Source organism: Schistocerca gregaria, chromosome 1 (assembly GCF_023897955.1).
Source record: "Schistocerca gregaria isolate iqSchGreg1 chromosome 1, iqSchGreg1.2, whole genome shotgun sequence".
Taxonomy (NCBI): Eukaryota; Metazoa; Arthropoda; class Insecta; order Orthoptera; family Acrididae; genus Schistocerca; species Schistocerca gregaria.
The window spans coordinates 353,646,033-353,671,237 of NC_064920.1; the positions used below are offsets into that span (position 1 = coordinate 353,646,033).

The 25,205-nt window shown below is 39.3% G+C and overlaps 1 protein-coding gene across 1 annotated transcript; it reads right to left on the reverse strand.

Annotated features, from left to right (window-relative positions):
* Nucleotides 1-566: 566 nt before the first annotated feature.
* Nucleotides 567-23,543, reverse strand: LOC126345513 (ATPase inhibitor, mitochondrial-like). The gene is made up of 4 exons (XM_050002108.1): nucleotides 23,385-23,543; nucleotides 19,460-19,610; nucleotides 4,075-4,219; nucleotides 567-778 (listed from the first exon to the last, which is right to left on the reverse strand). Exons 1-3 carry the CDS (start codon nucleotides 23,438-23,440, stop codon nucleotides 4,088-4,090), a joined length of 339 nt encoding a protein of 112 aa, XP_049858065.1. The 5' UTR covers nucleotides 23,441-23,543; the 3' UTR covers nucleotides 567-778; nucleotides 4,075-4,087.
* Nucleotides 23,544-25,205: the final 1,662 nt, after the last annotated feature.

The window sequence follows — 25,205 nt, forward strand, 5'->3', positions numbered from 1 at the left end:
TTGAACAGTCTCAATTTATTTTTGAAAACATTTAATAAAATTCATTTGCTGGTACAAAAGCACAAAATACAAGTAGACAAATCTGATGGCTGCCACATAAGATGGAAATTTCAACTACCACAAAAAATAGTTCTAAAAAATATCAGTTCCAACAACACTGAAAATATTCAATTTGCAACAACAACTATCATCATGATCTGGTACTGCGATCAATTTTGTAATTTGGATACCAATAAATGCCTGAAGATTTCTGGTGTATGCTCACTCAATCTTCTACTGAAATGTATTAAGGTTACAACCAGTAACTGAAGTGATGTCGGAAGTTGACTCATAATGGGCTATGAGAAACAACATTTATTATTTGCAGAAACTGCTAATGGTATTGAGATGACAAACACATTGCCTGTTATCAGGGTATTAATGGTCAACAATTCCTTCTAAATACCTATTTGACATGACAATACACAAAATATTAACAGCTTCAAATCATTTTCTGCACAAATATGAATTGGAATTACAATTAACTAAGGTTATATTGGGACTTTTCAATGAAGTTAAATACTCAATGTGTATCATTCAACATTTAATTAGTTATTGTAGTCAGTCAGTAATGAGTATATACCATTCAAAGTTTAACATCACAACTGTACATTACAATAGAACTATGGCGCCACACAGCTGCCAAGTAAAATTAATAAGTACATAAAAATCTGTACTTTTGATGAGGCTTACTAATGAGTAAAAACTCCAAAATATCCATTCCAGCTAGCCAAGCATTCTGAAAACAAGAAAAGTAACTGTATTCAAAGCATCTGATGTTTATTATGTTCACAATGAAATACTCTATGATGCTTTTAAATTCACTTATAATACTGAACTTTAACAGTAGCTTACCTCTTCAAATATAACAACAAATAAGAAAATTTCATAAATTAAGGTTTTTCACAAACTACTCAACGATACTACAGAAAACACTCAAAATTACATAATTGTTTTTATTATTTCATTAGACCCATTATTACTTTAAAACCTGCATAGGGTCTCACTTGTTACACTCTATGCTACTATTATTACTATCATATGAATGGAGGAACTACAGAATAGACACTATGTGAATGAACTCAAATGATAACTGGAGTTTTCAATAAATGAAAAAAAGCAATGTAGATGATATCCAGAACTATAGTGTATGTGAAATCTGATGTGTATTGCAGGTCAACAAGTCCTGTTACATTCAGGTCAACAAACTATGAAATCTAACCCACTTTTCACAGAGTAAATTTAGAAAGAATTCAATAATTGTTAGATTACACCTTTAGCAATGAATGAAACACAAAGACCATGAATTATCTAAACTACTAGACAAGCCTGCTGATAGCATGTGATACATTCCTTGGATATATTACCTTTTTTTCCCTGTGGTGGAGGAAAGACCAATTTGCTGATTCACAACAAAACCTGTTTCACGTAGTTACGTACTACTTCCTTCACATTGCTTTTCTTCATCATTATATTAAATATTTCAAGCTACTGGAATACTTTATGGAAAGGGAAAATGATTAATACTCTTATCTTTATCTACGGAAGTACTGAAACAACTAAATATTTAAATAAAGTGAAATTGACCATAAAGGCGTGAACGAAAATGCTTCTCTACAGGGTCAGATTGAGGGGAGAATGGGGGTATTCAGGGAATCTGAGCAAGACTATAAAAAAACCTATTCCTGCCATCTTAATTCCATAACACATTCCCAGCCAGTGTAGAATTTTGTGATGAGTGACACACTGCTGTACTTATTTATGAGGGGGATCAATGATTGGTTGGTTGGTTCAGACAACAGAAAATCTATACGGAAATCAGACACGCACAGTAAAAGCACACTGCAGTGGCTAACTATCTGCATGCTGAATTAGCATGTAACACACAGTTAAACCAATTGTCAATGTTACAAAAAGAGGAAGGGTTACAGACAAAAATGAGTTACTAGCTTACTAATGACCCCTTTCTTTTTAAATACTGTGGAACTTCAATTTTACATTCTCCAATTTTACAGTTTTCACAATTTTTCACTATAAATTCATAGCCCCTGTGCAAAAACCATAACATAAATGCTAAAAATTCCATGGTTTTACATTAAGGGAATATTTCAGGCTGTTGTGGAGAGGGGAGATTTGAGAGAGGAAAAGACGGCGTAATCCATGATTGGCATAGCCAACACAACCTGCAACATTTAGCTTCATCACGTAATTATGATAAAACTACTGTTAGGTTGCAGTGGTAATGGTTAAACAAGACTGTTGACACCAAGTGTTTCAGACCTAGCTAGTATGAGATGAAAGGGCCCAAACACCACATTTTCTTGTGCCACTTACATCTTAGTCTCATCTTTTTGGACATATTTCCAGTGAGCTATATTGAGCAATAATATCAATTGTCAACATTTTAAATTCAAACACCGAATCTCTAAGAATATGCTTGGTCATAATCAAGTAAATGTCACCCAGTTCTGCCTAGTGAACTCTTACTGGCTGGTGACACCCAATAGCCACAGCAACACAGTACCACATGTAAAATGAGCTCACCTTCTGGATGTGTGGAGAGGAGGAATAGGCCTTGAGCGATGGGAGTGCAGGTAGGGGTGAAAGCATTTTGTGAAGCGCTGAAAATATACTTTCCATGCAGATGATGTGCTATGACATGTCACACAGAAACAGAACAAAGGTTTTGCGACACCACGTTTTAAAGAACTTCGTATTCTAAGCTGACATGATACAGTTGCAACAACTGCACAGACTAATCATGTAAATACACACAAAGCATGTAAATACTTTGAACCACACATTGTAGGTCGTAAAGATTAGCAGCAGTGATAGAGGGCATGAATTGAAATTGTAGCACCTGAGCTTGCTTTCAAATTTACATTTTACACAGTGTACAGAAATTCACTGAGCTGACTTCTAATAAGCTTGTGACGAACTGGAGAAGTAAACTCAGTTTTTCACATCTTTGTTTCTCCTATAAAGCCTAAAATAACACTGACAGTGGAGAGCATACGAAATGCGTCTCCTAAGAAAAGTATTAAAAAATAACAGCAATGGTGACAAAGTATTTCACTAAACATATGTCCGCATTTATGCTTATGGTTTAACAATTTCACTGCTGTGATATTTTTCATTTAATTCAACATGTTCATTATTCTTTGCTTTTTTCTGAATGAGCACAAAGGATGATCTCTCAAAAATCATGTTTTGAACTTAGCACATCAGAAATTAGTTCGATTACCTTGTACCCAGATACAAATTTCAATTTCTTGATGAGTTTTTACTTGCTGTTACACATCTGTGATTTTTTAAGAACTGATGAAACCACAAATTATTGTATAAACATTGTATTGTACATTTAATTTACTTCACTTTGACAGATTTGATACAAAGTATTGGAGAAGATTGGGATTTTTGATCATATATGCCAATTACATATGCTTTTCATCATTTTTTTTGGGGGGGGGGGGGGGGAGTGGAGGAGGGAGTACATTTTCCTCAATTCTGCATTTTTCTCAATTTTGCGTTTTTTAAGACTGGACCGCACGAAAATGTAAAATAGGGGTTTCACTTTACAACACTTTTACAGATACTGAATATTCTCCATCTTCCCTTTACATAATTCTCTCTGCTCTGAACCTCTCAATGTTATAAAATTCATTCTTTCTTATACAAAATATTTATTTCCAATGAAATATCCAACATTAAGGACACTGTAATTCATTACCTCTTTCACCTCCCTCTCTCTTTTACAATTCTGAAGTAAACATGAATCCCAGCACATATGTGTAGGCACTAAATTTAAAGACTATTTTCGAATTTTGGGGAAGTATGGTTACAACAGAATGGAGTATCACTGATGCCTACATACAGATGGTTAACAAGGTTATGGAAACCCAGGCATTAGCTCATAGCCTCTTTTGTAGTGAGGGGTGGGAGCAGCTTTGTCTTTCATTATATGACTTAACTGAGTTAGAAGACGGCAAGTATAGCTTATAAAATACTATTTAAAAAGTTTTACATAGTACTTACTGCTTGAGGATTGCTAATTATCATCAATTCCCTCAACCCTCTTCTTGTGGCGTCTAATTGCCTCCTGATGACGCTTTATTTGTTCTTCATGGAAACTTATCTCATCCTCAAGGTCTGATTTTAATTTTGAGAGTTGTTCTTTTTGCTGCAAAAAATTAATATGGTACACATACTAAATATGAAAAAGCAATTTAGCTAAGCAATACATCTGACTAGAAGACAGACTGGTTAAATTACACTCCTGGAAATGGAAAAAAAGAACACATTGACACCGGTGTGTCAGATCCACCATACTTGCTCCGGACACTGCGAGGGGGCAGTACAAGCAATGATCACGCACGGCACAGCGGACACACCAGGAACCGCGGTGTTGGCCGTCGAATGGCGCTAGCTGCGCAGCATTTGTGCACCGCCGCCGTCAGTGTCAGCCAGTTTGCCGTGGCATACGGAGCTCCATCGCAGTCTTTAACACTGGTAGCATGCCACGACAGCGTGGACGTGAACTGTATGTGCAGTTGACGGACTTTGAGAGAGGGCGTATAGTGGGCATGCGGGAGGCCGGGTGGACGTAGCGCCGAATTGCTCAACACGTGGGGCGTGAGGTCTCCACAGTACATCAATGTTGTCGCCAGTGATCGGCGGAAGGTGCACGTGCCCGTCGACCTGGGACCGGACCGCAGCGACGCACGGATGCACGCCAAGACCGTAGGATCCTACGCAGTGCCGTAGGGGACCGCACCGCCACTTCCCAGCAAATTAGGGACACTGTTGCTTCTGGGGTATCGGCGAGGACCATTCGCAACCGTCTCCATGAAGCTGGGCTACGGTCCCGCACACCGTTAGGCCGTCTTCCGCTCACGCCCCAACATTGTGCAGCCTGCCTCCAGTGGTGTCGCGACAGGCGTGATTGGAGGGACGAATGGAGACGTGTCGTCTTCAGCGATGAGAGTCGCTTCTGCCTTGATGCCAATGATGGTCGTATGCGTGTTTGGCGCCGTGCAGGTGAGCGCCACATTCAGGACTGCATATGACCGAGGCACACAGGGACAACACCCGGCATCATGGTGTGGGGAGCGATCTCCTACACTGGCCGTACACCTCTGGTGATCGTCGAGGGGACACTGAATAGTGCACGGTACATCCAAACCGTCATCGAACCCATCGTTCTACCATTCCTAGACCGGCAGGGGAACTTCCTGTTCCAACAGGACAATGCACGTCCGCATGTATCCCGTCCCACCCAACGTGCTCTAGAAGGTGTAAGTCAACTACCCTGGCCAGCAAGATATCCGGATCTGTCCCCCATTGAGCATGTTTGGGACTGGATGAAGCGTCGTCTCACGCGGTCTGCACGTCCAGCACGAACGCTGGTCCAACTGAGGCGCCAGGTGGAAATGGCATGGCAAGCCGTTCCACAGGACTACATCCAGCATCTCTATGATCGTCTCCATGGGAGAATAGCAGCCTGCATTGCTGCGAAAGGTGGATATACACTGTACTAGTGCCGACATTGTGCATGCTCTGCTGCCTGTGTCTATGTGCCTGTGGTTCTGTCAGTGTGATCATGTGATGTATCTGACCCCAGGAATGTGTCAATAAAGTTTCCCCTTCCTGGGACAATGAATTCACGGTGTTCTTATTTCAATTTCCAGGAGTGTATATGCCTCACAGATCACAGTTCCATATACTGAAGAAAACAATTTATATACTTAATATTTTATGATTATGAAAATGTACTGAGAGTACTGTGTTTAACTTCTGTGAACCCATGTCTCAACTGAGAACTTTGTAATTGTTGTTTTATGAATTTTAGGAAATACATGGTACATGCAAATTCAGTGAACACAAGGATGAGATTGTACACTACCTTCAACAGTGCTAGTTTTGCGATAAGCTGTGGTTAGTGTCTCAGTACGTTTCATACTATAAATCCAATGGTCAAGTTACTCAGTGATTTACCACCAGAAGGAGGTTCTTGCTCATTGGTCTGAAGATGACCACAGTTGTGGTCAAAACCGATCACCGGAATAAACAATTTGTGATCAAGATTGTTTTTGACAGTAAATATTAGTAATAACACTGATCACTGGTGCTCCCACATTGTATTCAAAAGTAATCTTTTATCTCATTCCTTTTTGACACCCACCCACTACAGGTGGTAGGTGGTTCTTACACCAACAGGAACACGTGCAGGTATGAGCACAACAACTCACCATAGTTTCATCGTTATGGCACAGAAACACACAGATGACCAAAAGACACATATTCATTTCTATGCATTAGATTATTAAAAAGAACATAAAATTTCCCAGAAGGTTAAAACTGTGTGCTGGGTCGAGTCTCAAACTCTGAATCTTGCCTTGCCCTAACACTGCTCTTATCAACTGAGGAACCAAAGCATTATTCAAGACCCACTCCTCACAGCTTTATTTCTACTAGAATCTCTCTCACTCTCAGAAGTTCTCCTGTATACCTTATGCGGCTAGCATTCTGGAAATAAGGACATTACAGAGAAATCGTTAGCTACAACGTATGGAATTGGCTCGAGGATGCATCAGGATAGCTCAGTTGGTAGACCAAGTCCTTCTATCTTTAGGCCAATTTTAGTGTTGTTTATTTTTGTTGCATTTATTGTCCAGGCTATGTTGACAATTAAAATACACTATTTCCATTAGCCATTAGCCTACCAGCTAAGTGCATGACTTGAAACCTAGGCTGTGGAACTAAATCCATGTATAACCATAGATTTTTCATTTTAAAATCTGCATTTTAACCTAGCCTTCCCTTCTCAACAATGAGAGACATCAGAAACAAAATGTGGTTTGGATTCCGCAATAAATGTTGGGTTCCCTTTCCTCATTTGGATACACACACCCAAGTCACTGAAGAGCCATGCAACACCAGACCATTGACCCATATGGACTTATTGTAGAAAAAAAAGTTAAATCAATCAAATCTAATAAATTAAGGAACAAATAACTTTAAAGTTGCTTTTTCACTGAATTCAAATAGGATCTGTATCCCCCTTCAGAGTATCAACACTGCACAGCCATGCCGAGGTTGAAATAAGAACTTAGTGCTATAAACACAAACTCATATGGGTCAAAAGTAAGCAGCCAATACTAAGATGCTACACAGTATGTGTCAGTGTTTCCTTCACCTCTATGTGAAGTATCTGTCTTCATGTTTTTCAAAAGTTTGCTATATCCAACTATAAAAATTCCTTTTACCATTACAATGTACCCACCTTCAAACTATTTCAGTTTGGAGTAGAGGTAACAATTTTATCTGCAGATGTCACACTTACAGACACTTGTTCAAGAAATCTAAAAAATCTTGGAGAGATCTTTTAAGTGGAATGTCAGTCAAATGGCAATTTTTTGTACTATGTAAGTTTAAACATGAAAACTTCCAAATACAGCACTTTAGCTTGAAAAACAGGTACGCTGATGTGGCACCTGCTCGATCATTGCTGAGCAAAGAACGTGTGACATCAGACAAACATGTTTCAGGCAGTACAAAACACAGGGAATGTTCATTTTGACATTTACTCAGTATTATTATTACTATTTTGTGAAATGAAAATTGTGGTGACAAAATGATCTGTTGGTCTGACTGGCCGACAGAAAAAGAGCCAAGCAAGTGTTTTACATTGATTTACATGTTTGCAAACAAAGTGATGCATTTGGTTACCTTCATATTTACTTTTGTGTACTACAAAAATATGTAGCTTAATTGAAGTATGGCACTAAAAAAGTCTCCCAAATGTGTAGTTTTTGCTACAATTCTTTGAACAAAAGGGGTGGAAAATACATGGTCGGCAGATAAAACAAACTGGTTGACAGTCACCATTAGAGCATCAGTACTTAGGCAGGAAATGAATGCACTTTTTAAAGCTACACATTTATCTCTGCCTTGAGAGGAAGCCAAGATCCATTGTTAACATTAGATAGTTACCAGTTATCACAATTAGTAAACTACTGCCTTCAGCTATAATTTTTTTACATGGATATTGGAAGAATAGAGAAGTTCATGACATTTAGTAATAACTGCCTTTCACTGCATGCTGGTAACAGATCAATTTACCTGAAATTTTTCTGTCCCTACACATGGTCAGACAGTTTAGTTGTGTTCTGCTCGCCAGTGAGAGACTATGAGAGAGGGGTAAGACTCATTTGATCTCATATAAACATCTCTTAATAATACCTTCACTATTTGGCTGCTCTGGGTGTGCAATGGTGGCATTCCCATCTTTATCTCGAGTCCTCATTCCTGGAGAAGTGCTGTGAGCAGGAGAATGCAAGTCCACACAATGGCATCCATACTCTATAATAATATTGTGTTGCTGGATGGTAATGATACTGGTCAGTACTTGTTATCCCAGCACTGAATAGGTAAATGACTTTCTGCACTGTGAACCATTTAACTGCTATCAAAAGCCAGGATAGTTTCCTGTGGCACACAAATGTGTTGTTTTCCTCTAGAAATTCATTGTAGCAGTAGTAGTTTTCCATGAATAGCAAAAATTCTGAAGATGCTGTGTCTCTAGCATTAGGTGCCCATGGTCTGACCACCACCAAATGCACAATATCATGTGCATTATCTTTAAGTACATATACACTGTTGAAGTCATGTACAGTACATCGAAGAGTGTAATTGCAAGAACATCAACTTCTTCCAAATATTACCATTTCAATTCTGCGAATATATCTGTTACACATTCATATGGTCTACAAAAAATGTTATGATTCTATCAGCTCATCCCTGAATACATCTGATGTCTGCTGTGCTGTCTTCTTGCAGGCTTCACGCAATGACACAATACTCCAGAAATGGCCACACAATAGTGTTGCACATAATTTCTTCACAGATGCACTGCACTTCCCAAGCAACTTCAAATACATCCAAATCTTACATTCACCTTCCTTATTAGTGGTTTTTTGACAGTACCATTCTTCTTGCTTGCTGGTATTATATGCAGGGTGTACGAAGTGCAGGAACACTTTCAATTATTTATTGGACAAGAACTACAGATTGTACAGATGTCACACATATTGCATTTTGAAGAGGAACTCTGTTTTTTTTCTTGTTTTCCCCCCCTTCTTCAAACATTCGATATGTGAAACACGAATGACCTGGCAAACATCAATACGGTAATCGAATTCTTGCCATACCAATCCCAGCACGGTATCATCGCCTGTGGCAGTCACTTCCAGTATTCTTTCCCAGAGCTCTGCTGCATCATGTGGTAAAGGTGGTACATACAACAGATCTTTAATGTGTCCCCACAGCAAAAAGTCACACGGAGTGAGATTTGGTGACTGGGAAGGCCATTTCATGGAACAGCTGTCCCCTTCTGTAGCATGGTCGATCCATTGACACAGCAGCTGCGTATTCAGGTACTCACAAACTTCACAATGAAAATTGGGTGGAGTCCTATCCTGCTGAAAGATGTACGAAGAGTCTGATTGCATTTGAGGCATCAGCCATTACTGCAACATGCCCAAGTAGAAATATCCAGTGACAGTGCTCTCGGCGAAGAAGAATGGCCCGTACAGCTTTTTGACATGAGAAGGCATAAAAAACATACCTCTGGAGAATCACACTCAAATTAAATGGATTCGTGTGGATGATTTTACCCCAGATTCAACAATTATGCCTGTTCACTTTACCATTAGTCTGAAAAGTGGTTTGTAGCTAAAAATTAAGCAATCAACAATCCTCATTCAGTTGTTGCAACTGTGAACAAAACTCAAAACACTTGTCTTTGTCATCATCATTGAGCTTCTGCACTAGCTCCAATTTGAATGTTTTCATAGACAGCTTCTGGCTTAGGGCTTTCCACACTGTCATTAGAGCGATTTTGCGTTCACACCGATTTCTTTGGACACCTTATGAATGTCTTGTATGCGCTCCACATTCACTTCACTCACACTGGGATGTCCGCTTCTCTTTGATGGGCACAAGCAACCTGTTGTAACAAATTTGTTATGCCACTGGTAAGTGGCCTTCTTTGTTGGTGGCTTCATACCGTACTTGGTTCTAATAATCCGTTTAACAGCTGCAGCAAACTTTTTTTTGCCAAACTTAACAACGCAGAAAGCTCGCTCCGCACCTGAGTTCGCCATGTTTGCGACTAGTCCTGACTATTGGCAAATTACCAAACTATGCTGCTGCAATATACATGGGGGGGAGGGGGGGGGGGGGGGGAACTACCAGGGTTTCTCTTCAAAATGGATGGAGTACACAAATTGCACCTTGATGTGTAGGAGAGGGAAGACATAGTGATAGGAAGGGCATCCGACCATGATCTACCACTAACATTGCCAAATCCATATCAACATTCTGACCGCAAGATGATACGTGAATACGACAGGAAAAAGAAGAAAGGCCATTGCTGAAGTGATATAAGACTGTGGATTCCTTCAGGGAGGAATGGGACGAGGTGTCCCCTTCAGCTGTAGTTACCTTGACAGTACGGAATTGATTAGAGGGCAGCATGTTCCATCTCAAGTCTGTCAAGAGAAGTGAGGTCTCATTCGAACCCGCAAATACACACCCAGGATCATAAAAAAGAATACTGGGCGAATAACTGCTTCTTGGTCCAAATGGTCCGCCCGCTCACTCCTTGAATACACAACTGTCTTAGGAAAAGAAACAACTGAGCAGGCTGCAAAACTAAGGTCAAATAGAAGGTCATGAATAGCAGATATCACACAGTGACAAGAGTAAATAATCAATAAGCTGGTGACTGCTTACTGAGTCACAATAAATTAAAACGCACTTGAGGAGGATATTTTTAATATAACTAAGGATTCCATCAATGGATATTAGCTCTGTAGTAAAAAGACTACATGCTCCCAGCAACAGATGTTGTTCCTGACAAGCGGGAGATGCCCTATTCATGATTTTAGAGCTTAAATGACGGGTGTAAATGACGACACCACCCTGATCTTTATGAACAACAGGAACAGACACCGAAAGGTAATAAGCATTACAAACTTTAGGTCCCTGAAATATACTGATCCAATTTCGTTGTCTGGGTACTACCCTAGGGGCACAGGAGAAAGGGTGCAGGGAAAACACAGGGAGCACATTCTGTGGTGGTTAGGCAGAGACTTCAGCAAAAAGGCTTGAGGTGCTTACCAACTAGTAATCTCACTGAGGGCAGGTTTCAGTGGTCAATACCCCATGTGTGCAAAAAGAATTTAATAATGCTGACAACAAAATTGCTGGGTAGTGACGGCACGAGTTGGCACCCCAAATACAGAAGAGAGAAGATGCCTGCTTCGGAATGAGAATGTCTACAGGATCAATCTAGAAAGTGTCAATGGATTGTCTTACTTATGATGATTGCCTAGGTCCAACAATTTGAAAGCTGAAGGTGCTGCTGAGACACATAATCACAGTCCAGTCGACACGAGGTCATTGCTTGGTAAATATGGAGGACAGCAGCCCAATTTGCACCCCAAGAGGTGTGGGCAAGGAAGTAGATAGTGTTAAGCTTCCACACACAGCTAGCCTTTAGTTAATGAATATGAGGCAGCACTGACAGCTTTTTACCAAAGAGGAATCTCAAAAATATGGACCGTGCAATAAAGTCCAAGTGCTGTAGAGGTATTCATGTAAAACTGTGCGTCAGGATGGACCGAGACATGATTATAAATGTTTGATTTGTGCTCTTGCAATAGAGAATTGGAAGCCATGGGAAAGAACCCACATGGAGACCCTTTGGATGATACCTTTGAGTTGGCATTCAGTGAAGACCACAGACAGAGCTATATCAAATACAAAAGTCATCAACGTACAGTGTGGGGAGAACAGTAGCCTGATAGTCACTAACTAATCTGAGAGGTGATGAAGGATGTAACAATCAGCACAGAGCCCTGCGGGATGCCATTTTCTTGGCCTCACAGAGTGCTGAGTGAGGTACCAATTCTAACCTGAAAAAAACCAAAGAGATAAAAACTGATGGATAAAAAGTATAGGGAGCCTAAAAGCTCCAGTCATAGAGGGTAAGCAAAACAGGCATGAAGGGGTGTTGTATGCCTTATGCAGGTCAGACAGCAATGAAGTATCGGCATTTAGAAAAGTGTCAGAATGCTGGAAACAACCTAACCATAGTGTTACTTAAACATCAGTTGATAGTATCTGTAGTATCATCACAATCTGTTGTCTGATTTAACTATCCATAGTCGTATCACTTATAATGTAATTCTTTTTTAATTGGCATGTGAATAATTGTTATCTTGTTGAGTGCAGATGAAAAGTAGATTACATATAGGTATTTAATCAACATCAAATATTGTGGCAGCTTAGCAAATTTATGCTGTTTATAAATTATGCTGTTAACAGAGTGGTCGCTGTGGGGGAAGGGGATGAGGGAGACAATTTTCTTGTTTTTCTTCCAATAATGACAACTCATGGGCATATACATCTTGTGCCGATCAGATGCTTATGGTAAAAACTACACATGTAAATAACATGGATTCGTGGTCGGGCATTATACAGATTGTCATCTTCGAATGTGAGAGCTGGGTTGCTTGTAGCAAGGAATAAAAATGTAAGAAAGACTTATAACAGTTAGAGAAGGGAAAAAATGACATTTTTAAAGATTAGTTAAGAGTTTGTAATTATACTGTATAAAGCATTTTAAAATAAACACAATTATTATCATTATTAATTAAATACAGCTGCTACTCTGTCTTCTGTTTCTGAGTCCTCATTGTACATCCAAGTGTTTTCAGTTGTACATGTTAATGTATAAGATATTTGAAAACAAAAAACACTGACACAATCCTAAAACCCCTGCATTACTTCTGCCCCCCCTTTCTTTTTTTTTTAGAAACACTATCATTCATATGTTGACTGCCTGTGTTGTGTTCAATCAGCAGCGCTTGCTCCTTCAAATACACACCAGCTCCTGTAGAATTGAAGATAGTTGAAGCACAACCTGTCAAGTGTCAATTTTTTGTATTTGTTTGGTGGCTGGACATAGTCATTAAAATATACAGCTGTGTTTACATGGTATCTGCTTTCACAGTATTTCAGTGCATACTCATAAATAATGCACGTGAAATGTGAATATCTCAATGGATATGAGACAAAACAAATCTCTTCTTGTCAAGAGTTGATGGTGAATGGAAACATTATGTAAACTCTTAATCCTATACATATACCTTGAGCTCATGCCCATTAATGCTGAAAATGGTTCCAGAATGAAATTTTAACTCTGCAGCCAAGTGTGTGCTGATATGAAGCTTCCTGCCTGATTAATACTGTGTGTCAGACCAAGACTAACTCTGGACCTCGCCCTTCGCGGGACGGTTCGTGAACTGTGCTTAAGTAGCTTGGTCAGTAGAGCACTTGCTTACAAAAGGCAAAGGTCCCGATTTCCAGTTTTCATCCGGCACAGAGTTTTAATCTGCCAAGAAGTTTCTGAAGCCGTTTGTTTAAAACTTGTGCAATGAGTGAATTAGTTCACCGTATTTTTTTTATTTTTTTGAGATGACATCATTGTGTGACCTGATTAATAATTTTTCAAGCATTACAAGGAAGAATTGTGCCTCTAAGGCTTGTAGCTCTTCTGTTAGAATAACTCTAAGAGCTTCTCAATTCTTTTGTTTGCAACACTTGCATTTTATCTAGCTCATAAGTTGATTCATCACATTTCAAGGCCAGTTCAAAAGTAAAGAAGGAATTTTATTCTCTTTATCCACAAATTATCGCTACCGATACCATTCCATACAGAACTATCGACCATCTAGGTTTAAAAAAATTTGTTTAGAGAGCAGATACAAGTTGCCAGATAAAACCACACTTAAATGTTCATTGATCTCATAAAAATATGAAGAGAGAAAAAATAAATTAGAAAAAGCCCTTACAGAAGGTAATTTTTTTAGTGTTACAAATGGACATGTGGAAAAGCAATGCAAATGGAGGTATACTGGCACTAGCTTGTCACTTAAGAGGATGATGCTCAATGTAACATTGACAAGTAATATGTTGGTCAAATTTTTATGAGAATTATGTTTTTGAAATATGAAAGTAATTTTTCAGGTTACAAGGATTGAAACAAATTTTTTTGACAATATTGTGCAAAATTTTTGGACATACTGGCAGGTGATTTTAAAATTACATCATTCAGATTTTATTAGAATACAACACCCGTGATAAGACAGTAGTAGCGGTTACAGAAAACGCTACAATTATGAAAATGCTGTCGAAATCCTAAGGACTTTCACCCTGTTTCGCCCACTGCATCAACTTAACAGTCTCTATGGAAAGCTAAAAAGAATTTTGGAAGTATGAAGCGAGTTTGCTATTGCAATCAATGAAAGTTCAAAAGCACTGCCTACCCTCACAGCAGAAAATTACTTAGCTATACAAGAGATAACAAGTCTCCTGAACCTTTTGAAGCAGCAGCAGCAGCAGCAGCAGCAGCAGCAGCAGCAGCAGCAGCAGCAGCAGCAGCAGCAGCAGCAGCAGCAACGGAGTCATATCACTGCTTCCTTAATTATACGTGGTACTGCTCCAAAGTTGTCAGACTTGGAAAGCTTGACAACTAATGAAGCACTACTTGTTCTGGATTCCTTGATTAAATCAGTCAATTAAAGAATGAAACCATTTGACTGATTGTTAATATGCTTGTGACATTATTAGATGCCAGGTCTAAAAAAACATGTTTCAGATCATTTCAAGAGGCAGAGACACTGCACAAGTACTTCAGAAAGAGTATGCTACTATAATCGTATCAACGCCAAGAATATTACAGGTAAACAGAAGCATCTGTGAGTAGTGCAAATACATCTACTGATATGTCTAACAGTTCAAAATATGATCTACTTTTTCTGCCCAATTAGCAACAGCGTAACATCGATGTCTTTACACCAGCCAGTGATTTCGTAATTGACCTAAGTCAATATTTTGAAAAATCTGTAATAGACAAACATGCTTGTGCATTAGAATATTGTGGAAAATCTAATAGTATGTTGCGTGTAATTTGACTTCAGTTCTTGCAGAGTGTGCTTTCCAAAAGGCAGCACAAATAATATCTGAAAAATGCAATAAACTAAAGGACAAGAATTTATATACCTAACTTTTTACAAAACAACATTTTCATATCTTTTATTATTGTATTTTAAACAATAAAAATTCTTAGAAAGCTATTTTTCATTTGAAACACATGTACACTAAAACCAATAGTTAATCAGAATATTGACAGTATTTAAGAATACTATTGATAATATCGCATGTGTCAACTATTGACGTTTAAGTAACACTACCTAACGAGGTCAATTGTGGATTGTCACTCCCAGAAGCCACACTTATAAGGGGGACAAAGTGCCCCATGATTTGAGAACCCAGAATAAAACTCAAGCTATGATCTTCCCAAGGAGTTTGCAGAGGCTAATCAGTCAGTAGCTATCGACAGACATTGGGTTTTTACTTGGCTTAAAGATTGGGGCAACGAAATCTCACCTTTGCAAAGGGAAGGCATCTTCGAGCCAATTATTGTTGAAGACCCTGAGTGGATGTGGCCTTTGCAAAACATTCACATGTTGACTCATCTGATTATGAAGAGTCTAAAGCAGTTTCCACTCAGCAAAAGGTTCATTACATAATTTGGCGGAGCTGTGGGGAGGGGGCGATGGCAGCAAGGAGTGAAAGGCAGTACATCCAACTCTTATGCATTATAAAGGTGGACGTATAACAAGAGGACACTGATGTCATCACAAGTGGGTCGCAAGTTGTTTAAGGAAGGGCAGATGCACTGGTACAAATTACAACATGGAGATCCACAAGAACTGTTCACTTTATTGACCTCTAAGATTGCAGAGCTTGGTCCACACCTGGATGACAAAGGGCATGTTCACAAGGAGTATAGGTAGTGCTCCTTGCATTCCTTCTACTGCCTTTACATGGCGTGTTCCAAAACTAAGGTCCAGTAACCAACATTTAACTGATGATAGGCCTGAACTAAGTGTGCACATGCAGTGCTTTCTACAAACTCTTTAGGAAGCTACAGCAGTCATTTGGCAGTCAGTGAGAGCAGATCACAATGGCCAAGACAATCTTAGATCCTGATAGTTGTGAATTGTGCAGTTCAATTAGATTTCTGGAGGCAAAACGATCTTTAGGTGCTGAAATACATCTTGAGTTATGTCTAATATATGAACCAGAAATAATGAGTGACAAACAAGTTTGAAGTTGGTGTTGAGAATTTCAAAATGGCTCCACGAATGTCCAAGATGAACAGCAGAGGGTGGGCCCAGTATTTAGACCAATGACATTGTTTATCAAATGAACCAAAAACTCCAAAGTAATTGACGACTGACAATTAGTGGTCTGGCTAATGAATTCGAAAATGTTGCTCAAACCTCAATTTACTTGATTTTCATGGAACAGGCTGAATACCACAAATTTTGTGTGATGCGGGTTCTGAAAGTGCTCACTGATCAGCACAATGAACAAACAATGCTTAGTGCATGCCAGTTTTGGAGTGCTATAGATAAGATAGAGATGATTTGTTTTCCAACAATGTTACGGGTGACAAGATGTGGATGCCATTACACCAACACAGAATCCAAACAAGAGTCAATGCAGTGATGCAATGCCAGTTCATGCACATCAAATTTATACAGTCTCCAGTCTCAAACTGAAAAATGATGGCTATTTTTTTTTTTGGGGTCAAAAATTATGTCCTTTTGATTGATTTCATGGACTGTGGATCAACAATTACAGCAGAAACACATTGTTAAATACCAACCAAATTGAGACATGCGATCCAAAATTGATGCCATGGGAAACTGTCGTCTGGCGCAATCGTCCTCCATGACAATGCACGCCCTCACACCACTGAAAAAAACCAAGGAGAACATTCAATATTTTTGTTGTTAACTTTTTGATCACCCTCCATACAGTCTCGGCCTTGCACCTAGTGACTATTTCTTCTTCTTGCATTTGAAAAAGTGGCTGGGTGGACAAAGATTTCAAAACGACAACGAACTCTAGACTGGTGTTACCAACTGGTTCAATTGCCATGCAGTAGACTTTTATGCACAAGAGTTAAATGTGTGTGAATTCCAAAGGGACCGAACTGCTGAGGTCATTGGTCCCTAGACTTACACACTACTTAAACTAACTTATGCTAAAAACAACACAAACACACCCATGCCTGAGGGAGGACTCGAACGTCTGGCGGGAGTGGCTGTGCAATACATCACATAGCACCTCTAACTGTGCAGAGGCACAGGAGTTAAAAAAGCTGGTGCAGTATTACAAAAAAAATGTATAGATGTGAATGACAATTATATGGAGTACAGTAGATATTTTTTTAGCACCTTAGTTTTGGAATACATCTCCTCAGCACAAAGCCCATTAAAAGTGATGACAGCGGTCAGTGAAGGATATAGTTTGAGATGTTGGTGGCCCTTCGACGATTCTGAGTAGCTGTAACAATGTCCTTGGTCCACTATGCACCAGCATGTGATGGGGGCTATTGAAAGAACAGCAGTTCTAGCGGAACAGGTTCTTGTGTGGGAGGCAGCTGACATCTTTCACAACCTCGCTGATGCAATCTGACTGGTGGTCGACATGGAAGAGGGAGTAGCAGAACCGCATGCCAACTGGCAGTTTGTCCTTTGGAGAGCAAAATGTGGTAATTTGTTCAATAAGTTCTGACAAGGAACTGACAATCACTGGAAAGTAGTCATCATCACGAAGATCATCATATAGTGACCATTGTAGTGAAACCGCAAGACTGAATGTAGAGACTGAAATATCAACAGCTGAAAAGGTGCCTTGAAGAACAGTGAGAGGGTAGGAGTACTGTCATTCAAAGACAGAGATCAAGATAGTGAAGAAGATTGTCAATCTGAAGGCCTCAACTATATGAAGTGGAATTTTATCACAGGAGGTAGTATGCACTGAAGTTTCCAAGAAAAAGGATGGGAAACAGTTGTTTGATTAACATAGTGATTCAAAGTTAAGGAAGTGCACAGTCTGGATGAAAATTAAAATTACAGATGTTGCTGGCTGGGGGTTTGCACAGTCACTCCTATTGCTTCCAATGTGATATGGGAGGGAATGTACTCGCGCACAACATCTGGGGAAACCAAAGTATGGACCCTCCTGATGCTCTTTTGGGGCCAATACAGTTTCAACATAATGCACAGTAACTTCAATGGAGCTGGGAGCTGTCACCAATGAAGTGTGTTCCTTAAGAGACCAACACAGATTTGAGAACAAGAGGAAACTATTGGAGTTTACAATTTTAGTAAGAGCTTATCCACTGTGAATGTAGGAATGGAAGAAGAGCAGGCTCCCTCAGCCAGTGACTGGTGTCTAGCCTCTGACCTGCAGATTTCCAGAGAGAGTTATTGAGATGGTGCCTTGTCACTGGTGAGATAGAGGAAAAACTGCTTCTCTAGATGGGTGCGAGGAGTGGTTCCCAAAGATGATGTCACAGGAACCATGAGAGGGGAGGCCCAAAACCCCAACAGTCAAGTTTATTCGTGTGGCTTTTGGATGTTGATGCAAAGGGGATAAATACACCAGGTACTGCTGATGATCTGGTCACAGTAGTTGTAAGTGTGGGTATTACTTGTACTGGATACAAACAATATTTTTTCCCAACTTCAAAATATGACACACTGTTTGTAACGTTCAGTTCCTGGATTCTGCATTCCTTGGGTAGGTTAAGTCAGTTGGAGGATTACAGAGGATGGCTCTTTCTGCAACTGACACAAAAGTGGTAGTGCACTTAGTGAATGAATATTCATGAGGTGGCTGGCTACAGCCTCCACAGATCAACTTGCCTGTACACCAGGATGACAAATGCCTGAAGTGCTGGCATTTAAAACACCACACGAGACGGAAAAACTGATCTTTTGCTTGCAGTCCATTCATTAGAAATCGAGTCACTATACTGTGTGCATATGGGTGGTCAAAATCTGTCTCTGATAAATATTCTTCCGGTTTTCACAATGAAAGTATTACTAATAAAAACCGCAACTTCTCTAAGATGTATTAGCTAATTCTTCTTGATCTCCCATTACATCTTTTTTGCACCCTAAAGACCACTTTCTGAATCACCAGTGTTTACTGCAGTGTTACAACTTTGAGAGATAGCTTCAATTTCTCAGTTCCATTGCAGATTTCATGTCCTATTCACAACTGACCAAAATCACATTTAGAATTCTAGTAACTACTAAAAATTTCTTAACTGCTTGTTAAAAATATTCAAATTGTTCAGCATTCCAAGATCCACCTCAGTAATAAATCAAAAGCACATTTTTAAGGATAGGCTTAGTAAAGCTGATAATACTCACTGCATACTACCATGTAAAAAAAAGCATTGTCCAAATCAGAAGTGTTTGCATACCTTCCTATAGAAATATTCTTCTTCCTTGCCTGCTTCCCTCTTTCCAAAAGCTCCTCCAGCTTCCCTGATAGCACCTCCACCACCCCCACCCTTTCCGGCACCACTGCCCAGGTCACCCAACTGACCACTGCCATTGCTGTACTGCAATTGACTACAACATAAAAATGAAAATCCTTCAGAAAAATACAACACAATCATACAAACAGCAAACCATACAAACAGAAAACCTTTCTACTAGAAAAAATTGTGTAAGAATGTACATGGTAGACAGTTTTTAATAAAGTTTTGTGCACTTACAGATTTTGGACAGTCTAATCACATGCTACAGTGACCACTTTTGTCAGTCTTTGTAATTAATACCGTCTCAGCAAAAATCTTATTCATGTGGAAATGCACCAGGAACATATTTAGGGCACAACTACCAGTTAGGGCTGCACTTCGCTTAAATATTTACCAAGTATTTAAGTGGCAGTATAAAATATTTTGGTAAAGTAGAGGCCATTAAAGTTGATTTAGACCAACTTTCCTCTATGTAGGAAATGACTTGCAACCATTTTTGTAAAGAAAAGTGATGGAAAATTCTTTGTTTGTAGTGAAAAATCTTTATAAAGAGTACTAAACTACCAATTGTGGCAAGCTGTGCGACTTTCAGACAAACAAAACAGCATTCCTCTCCAAACGATGGACAATTAAGCTTCACACTGTTGCTGAAAGTGCTGTACAGACAGCTAATTTTTACAATTATTGGTAGTCACGGGCCATCTGCACTTCTGCTAGCATATTCAAATATGCATCTTTGGATTACACCCCACAAACTGGAACATCTCTATTCCTGGAGGTACATTATTGGCAATTTCCAGTCTCCAACTGCTGCGCAAATGGTTGACGATAGACATGTAACAATACTATGCTGTCCTGGAGTAATTGTCCACACAATACATATCTCTCTTCTGACTGGCACACCTGTTTGACTTCATGGCTTCAATACAAGTGAGCGTTTTCTTATATGAACAAATCATCCTGTAGAGGAGATACTGTGTATTAATTTCTACCAAGTGGCAAGCACACACCTATCCTTCTCTATAAGATGGAGGGAAGAAGTTCACAGTTTAATGCTCCATGCGCCACAAACAAAAATGTCATTAGAGGTAGGGAACAAGCTCCGATGGGGGGGGGGGGGGGGGGGGGGGAATTGGCAGTATAATTTTCAAATGAACCATATAGGCATTTGTTTTCAGTAATTTATGGAAACCACAGAAAAACCAAATCTGGATGACCAGAAGCAGATTTGAACCACACCCCTTCCAAATAAGAGTCCAGTGTCTCAACAATACACCACCAGAACCTGTATTCTCCACGGAGACAAATTCTGCATTGTGTACATCTCAAGTCTGTGCATCTACCACAATCAATGTTTTAGGGGTCTTAGTACAAAGTTTGACTACAAACAAAAACACTGATGGCAAATTCTTTATCATTCTTGTCATGACCTTCAGACAAGCCAATTCAATATTTTTAATAAAACATAACTACACGCAAAACCTCACATTTGAGGAAGGTTGGCGTAACTCCTCTTCTAGGCCCAGTGAATGCTTCCACTTTTGCACAACAGATGTTACATAGAAAGTTTCTATCCTGGTACGTACAGTGGTTGTTGTGGTCTTCAGTCCTGAGACTGGTTTGATGCAGCTCTCCATGCTACTCTATCCTGTGCAAGCCTCTTCATCTCCCAGTACCTACCACAACCTACATCCTTCTGAATCTGCTTAGTGTAGTCATCTCTTGGTCTGCTTCTACGATTTTTACCCTCCACGCTGCCCTCCAATACTAAATTGATGATCCCTTGATGCCTCAGAACATGTCCTACCAACCGATCCCTTCTTCTAGTCAAGTTGTGCCACAAACTTCTCTTCTCCCCAATCCTATTCAATACTTCCTCATTAGTTATGTGATCTACCCATCTAATCTTCAGCATTCTTCTGTAGCACCACATTTCAAAAGCTTCTATTCTCTTCTTGTCCAAACTATTTATCGTCCATGTTTGACTTCCATACATGGCTACACTCCATACAAATACTTTCTCTTCAGAAACGCTTTCCTTGCCACTGCCAATCTACATTTTATATCCTCTCTACTTCGACCATCATCAGTTATTTTGCTCCCCAAATAGCAAAACTCCTTTACTACTTTAAGTGTCTCATTTCCCAATCTAATTACCTCAGCATCACCCGATTTAATTTGACTACATTCCATTATCCTCGTTTTGCGTTTGTTGATGTTCATCTTATATCCTCCTTTCAAGACACTATCCATTCCGTTCAACTGCTCTTCCAAGTCCTTTGCAGTCTCTGACAGAATTACAATGTCATCAGCGAACCTCAAAGTTTTTATTTCTTCTACGTACAGTGGTAAGGGAGAAAATTCAAGCGGTCAATTGTACAATAAATGTTCACTGAGGTACATTAACTTATATGGAAGGGGCACTGGGCTTAAGAACTCTTGTAATGGACCATTGTTGTTTTTCCTAAAAACAGGCCCTATGTGTTGACCCTATTCTTTTAACTGGAGTAGGTTCTCTTGCAGTTTCTGTGAGTACAGGTGGTTTCAATTCCGGCATTCAAAACAAAAAACCTATCTCTCCACTGGCCACAAGAAACTGACGTATCACCTATGTAATACCATAGAGGCAAAGTGTCCTGGCTCGTATTTGCTTCAGTGACCTTGGGTAGAAAGGCTGCTGCTCCAATGAAGAATGTAGGTAGGTTACGGGTTAAACACAGACAATGTACGAGTCTGAGCTGAGGTTTGGATATACCTAGTATGGTCACGATTTTTTTTTTTTTTTTTTTGCAGCAACATAAAATGAATAATGCAAACCAAAGGAAACCTGAATACTGACATATCAAGAATAATAACTGCTAGTACTGAATGAGAGTGCACAAGTTTCCTACGTCACTCTGTAGGTGGAACACAATGTAGAGTAAATGTCAGTAACTTATTTGACAGTTGCAAAAATAATGATTACTGTTATGATGTGAACTATGCTAATGTTGGTAGACACAGCACGGGCTCGGATTCATACGGAATAACAAACCCATCACACACCCCTACACTCATGCAAATTTATTTATGGAAATCACACTTAAGAATAAGATTTCCTTGCCGCTATGTGTACCCTAGTAACTCATCAGCATGTATTTCAGTACTGCAAAATCTTGCTTCTTTTCATGAAATCAATTTTCATATGTGTCTTTCTTAACAAATGCTGGCTACATGATCCCAACAGGAATTTCTGAAACAGTCCAAGAACAGAAGTGTGTCACTTGTCTGTACATATCCCACAGAACATTTGTCCTTACTGTAGAGTAGTGACAGCGAACTTGCTGAGACTAAATGCCTCCACATTAAATTCGCTTTGCGTAATATATGCTAAAACGCTTACAGCAGAGTATGTAACTATGTAATTTTTTTTATAGTTTCCACTTGGTAATGAGGATCTTAAGACCTTTACTTCATGCACCTTTTCTCTTTTAGAGCCCAAAAAATAGTAATGACTGTCAACCGTGTAGAAATAAAACCAGTTGACTCTTAGTTAATTCCAAATTCTTTGTATTTTGCAAGGTACACTCGCAACTTCCCATTTTCATATCGGTTACTTCTAATAGAAGACCAAATATACCCAAATTAATATAGAGTTTCATCCCCAAAAGCCGCTCTCCGTAATTTTCTCTAGCTATTCTGATGCTTTTTCTGCGTTTGTACTGGAACACAGAACTTCGTAAGTACATCGCGTGAAAGAAAAATAGTGGGGAAATCAATTCGATACTTGTTTAGTCGTTTTAGAATAATTGTACCCATCTTTTAGTGAATACGTTAAAAATAACACGGTGGCACAATTTGTGAAGCGTTGAAGTACATAAATTACCTCATCGCCGACAAAGACGGCTGCAAACGCTTCGAAATCAGTCTTATGGAAAGCATTTCATCCACCTCTTATTTTTAACTACGTATCTGACCGCAAGTACCTTCGGCAGGGATCAAGTACGTCAAAGATACAAAACGTACAGATATTTCAATTTTGAAGCTTGAGTTTCAAGCATATATAATAATGGTCAAAGAGCTTCGTTTCCTCAACGCCACTTGGCGCGACCACAGTCTGTGTGGCACGACCACAGAAGGCCGCTCACCTATGGGTATTGGTTCCCTTGTGAAATAAGAAACGGTGCATCTGGGGATGTTAGTTTCCTCTTGGAACATATGCCGAGGACAAACTTTGTTGAGCTAGAACTTCTTCGTCGAGACTGTATCCGATCAGACGAATACATGTCCAATTTCAGCAGTTTCCAATTAAAACACGCCGAGCAGACATTAATGATATAACTGAACCAATTTAATCAATGATACTTATTTTACTAAGGTTTGAAGCTCCACTTTTTGTTCTTCTGTGTTTGCGATTTAAAAACTGGGTTGTTCTGGAACTCAGCTTCAAGCAAACATAATTAGTGTTAAAATTACTGTGAAATGGAGATACTTGAGGCACCAGGTATATTTGAACATAAAGGATTATTATTGTCATAATGACTACACTTGACATGTATTTGATTTATCACTTATTTTTCCGAGCTGCCAGTTTTCAGAAGCTTCAGATGACAATCTTCAGTTAATAGTTTGCATCTATTTTTTGATATGAATTTGATACTTTGAAGTTGACTTAAAAAAACTAAGTTCAAATCTTATTATGCTGAGTCAACTATAATGCATGCACAGAGTTTAATTTATGATGAAAACGTAGGCAAGAACATGCTGTGCAATATCCAAATAAAATGTTTGAATAGGAACTATGTTTCAGTTATGAGTACTTTTTCCTGTGCAACTGAAATATAAAAATTTTGGGCATACTTCAACCACACTGACAAGGGTAAAACCGTAATATGATGTTAAATTTTATAAATTACCAAATGTTTTTCCTAGTTAGGTAATTACAGGGTGTGGAAACAATGTGGGACAAGTTACAATCTTGACTGATCTACCTTCGTTTCTTCCTTGTATAAACACACACTGAATTTTTTGTACTTACAGAGATATTCCATCATTCGCCTTCACCGAGGAGATTATTTGGGGCCCTTTCTTGAATTATAGCTTTTTGATCTACAACATAGCGACAATGAATAAACATATAGGTTGTCCATTTATATTGACAAATTTTAATACTTGAGCTGAATATGTTTTTTAAATCAACAATATAAATAGCACATAGTATTAGAGTTTGTATTTCTTTTGGCACAGACCTTTTGTCAAAATATGAGGCCCTTTCATTTTGTTATTCTGCTTACAAATACACTCCTGGAAATTGAAATAAGAACACCATGAATTCATTGTCCCAGGAAGGGGAAACTTTATTGACACATTCCTGGGGTCAGATACATCACATGATCACACTGACAGAACCACAGGCACATAGACACAGGCAACAGAGCATGCACAATGTCGGCACTAGTACAGTGTATATCCACCATTCGCAGCAATGCAGGCTGCTATTCTCCCATGGAGACGATCGTAGAGATGCTGGATGTAGTCCTGTGGAACGGCTTGCCATGCCATTTCCACCTGGCGCCTCAGTTGGACCAGCATTCGTGCTGGACGTGCAGACTGCGTGAGACGACGCTTCATCCAGTCCCAAACATGCTCAATGGGGGACAGATCCGGAGATCTTGCTGGCCAGGGTAGTTGACTTACACCTTCTAGA

Bases quoted from the DNA above. Each gene is read 5' to 3' on its own strand.
- LOC126345513 (XM_050002108.1), bottom strand. From the start codon at position 23,440: ATGCTTTCCATAAGACTGATTTCGAAGCGTTTGCAGCCGTCTTTGTCG. The intron at 19,611-23,384 runs GTAATTTATGTA...TTTATGTTGTAG, and splicing joins CCGTCTTTGTCGGCGATGAG to TCAATTGCAGTACAGCAATG. The intron at 4,220-19,459 runs GTATGCAAACAC...AATTTTTTGCAG, and splicing joins AAGAATATTTCTATAGGAAG to CAAAAAGAACAACTCTCAAA.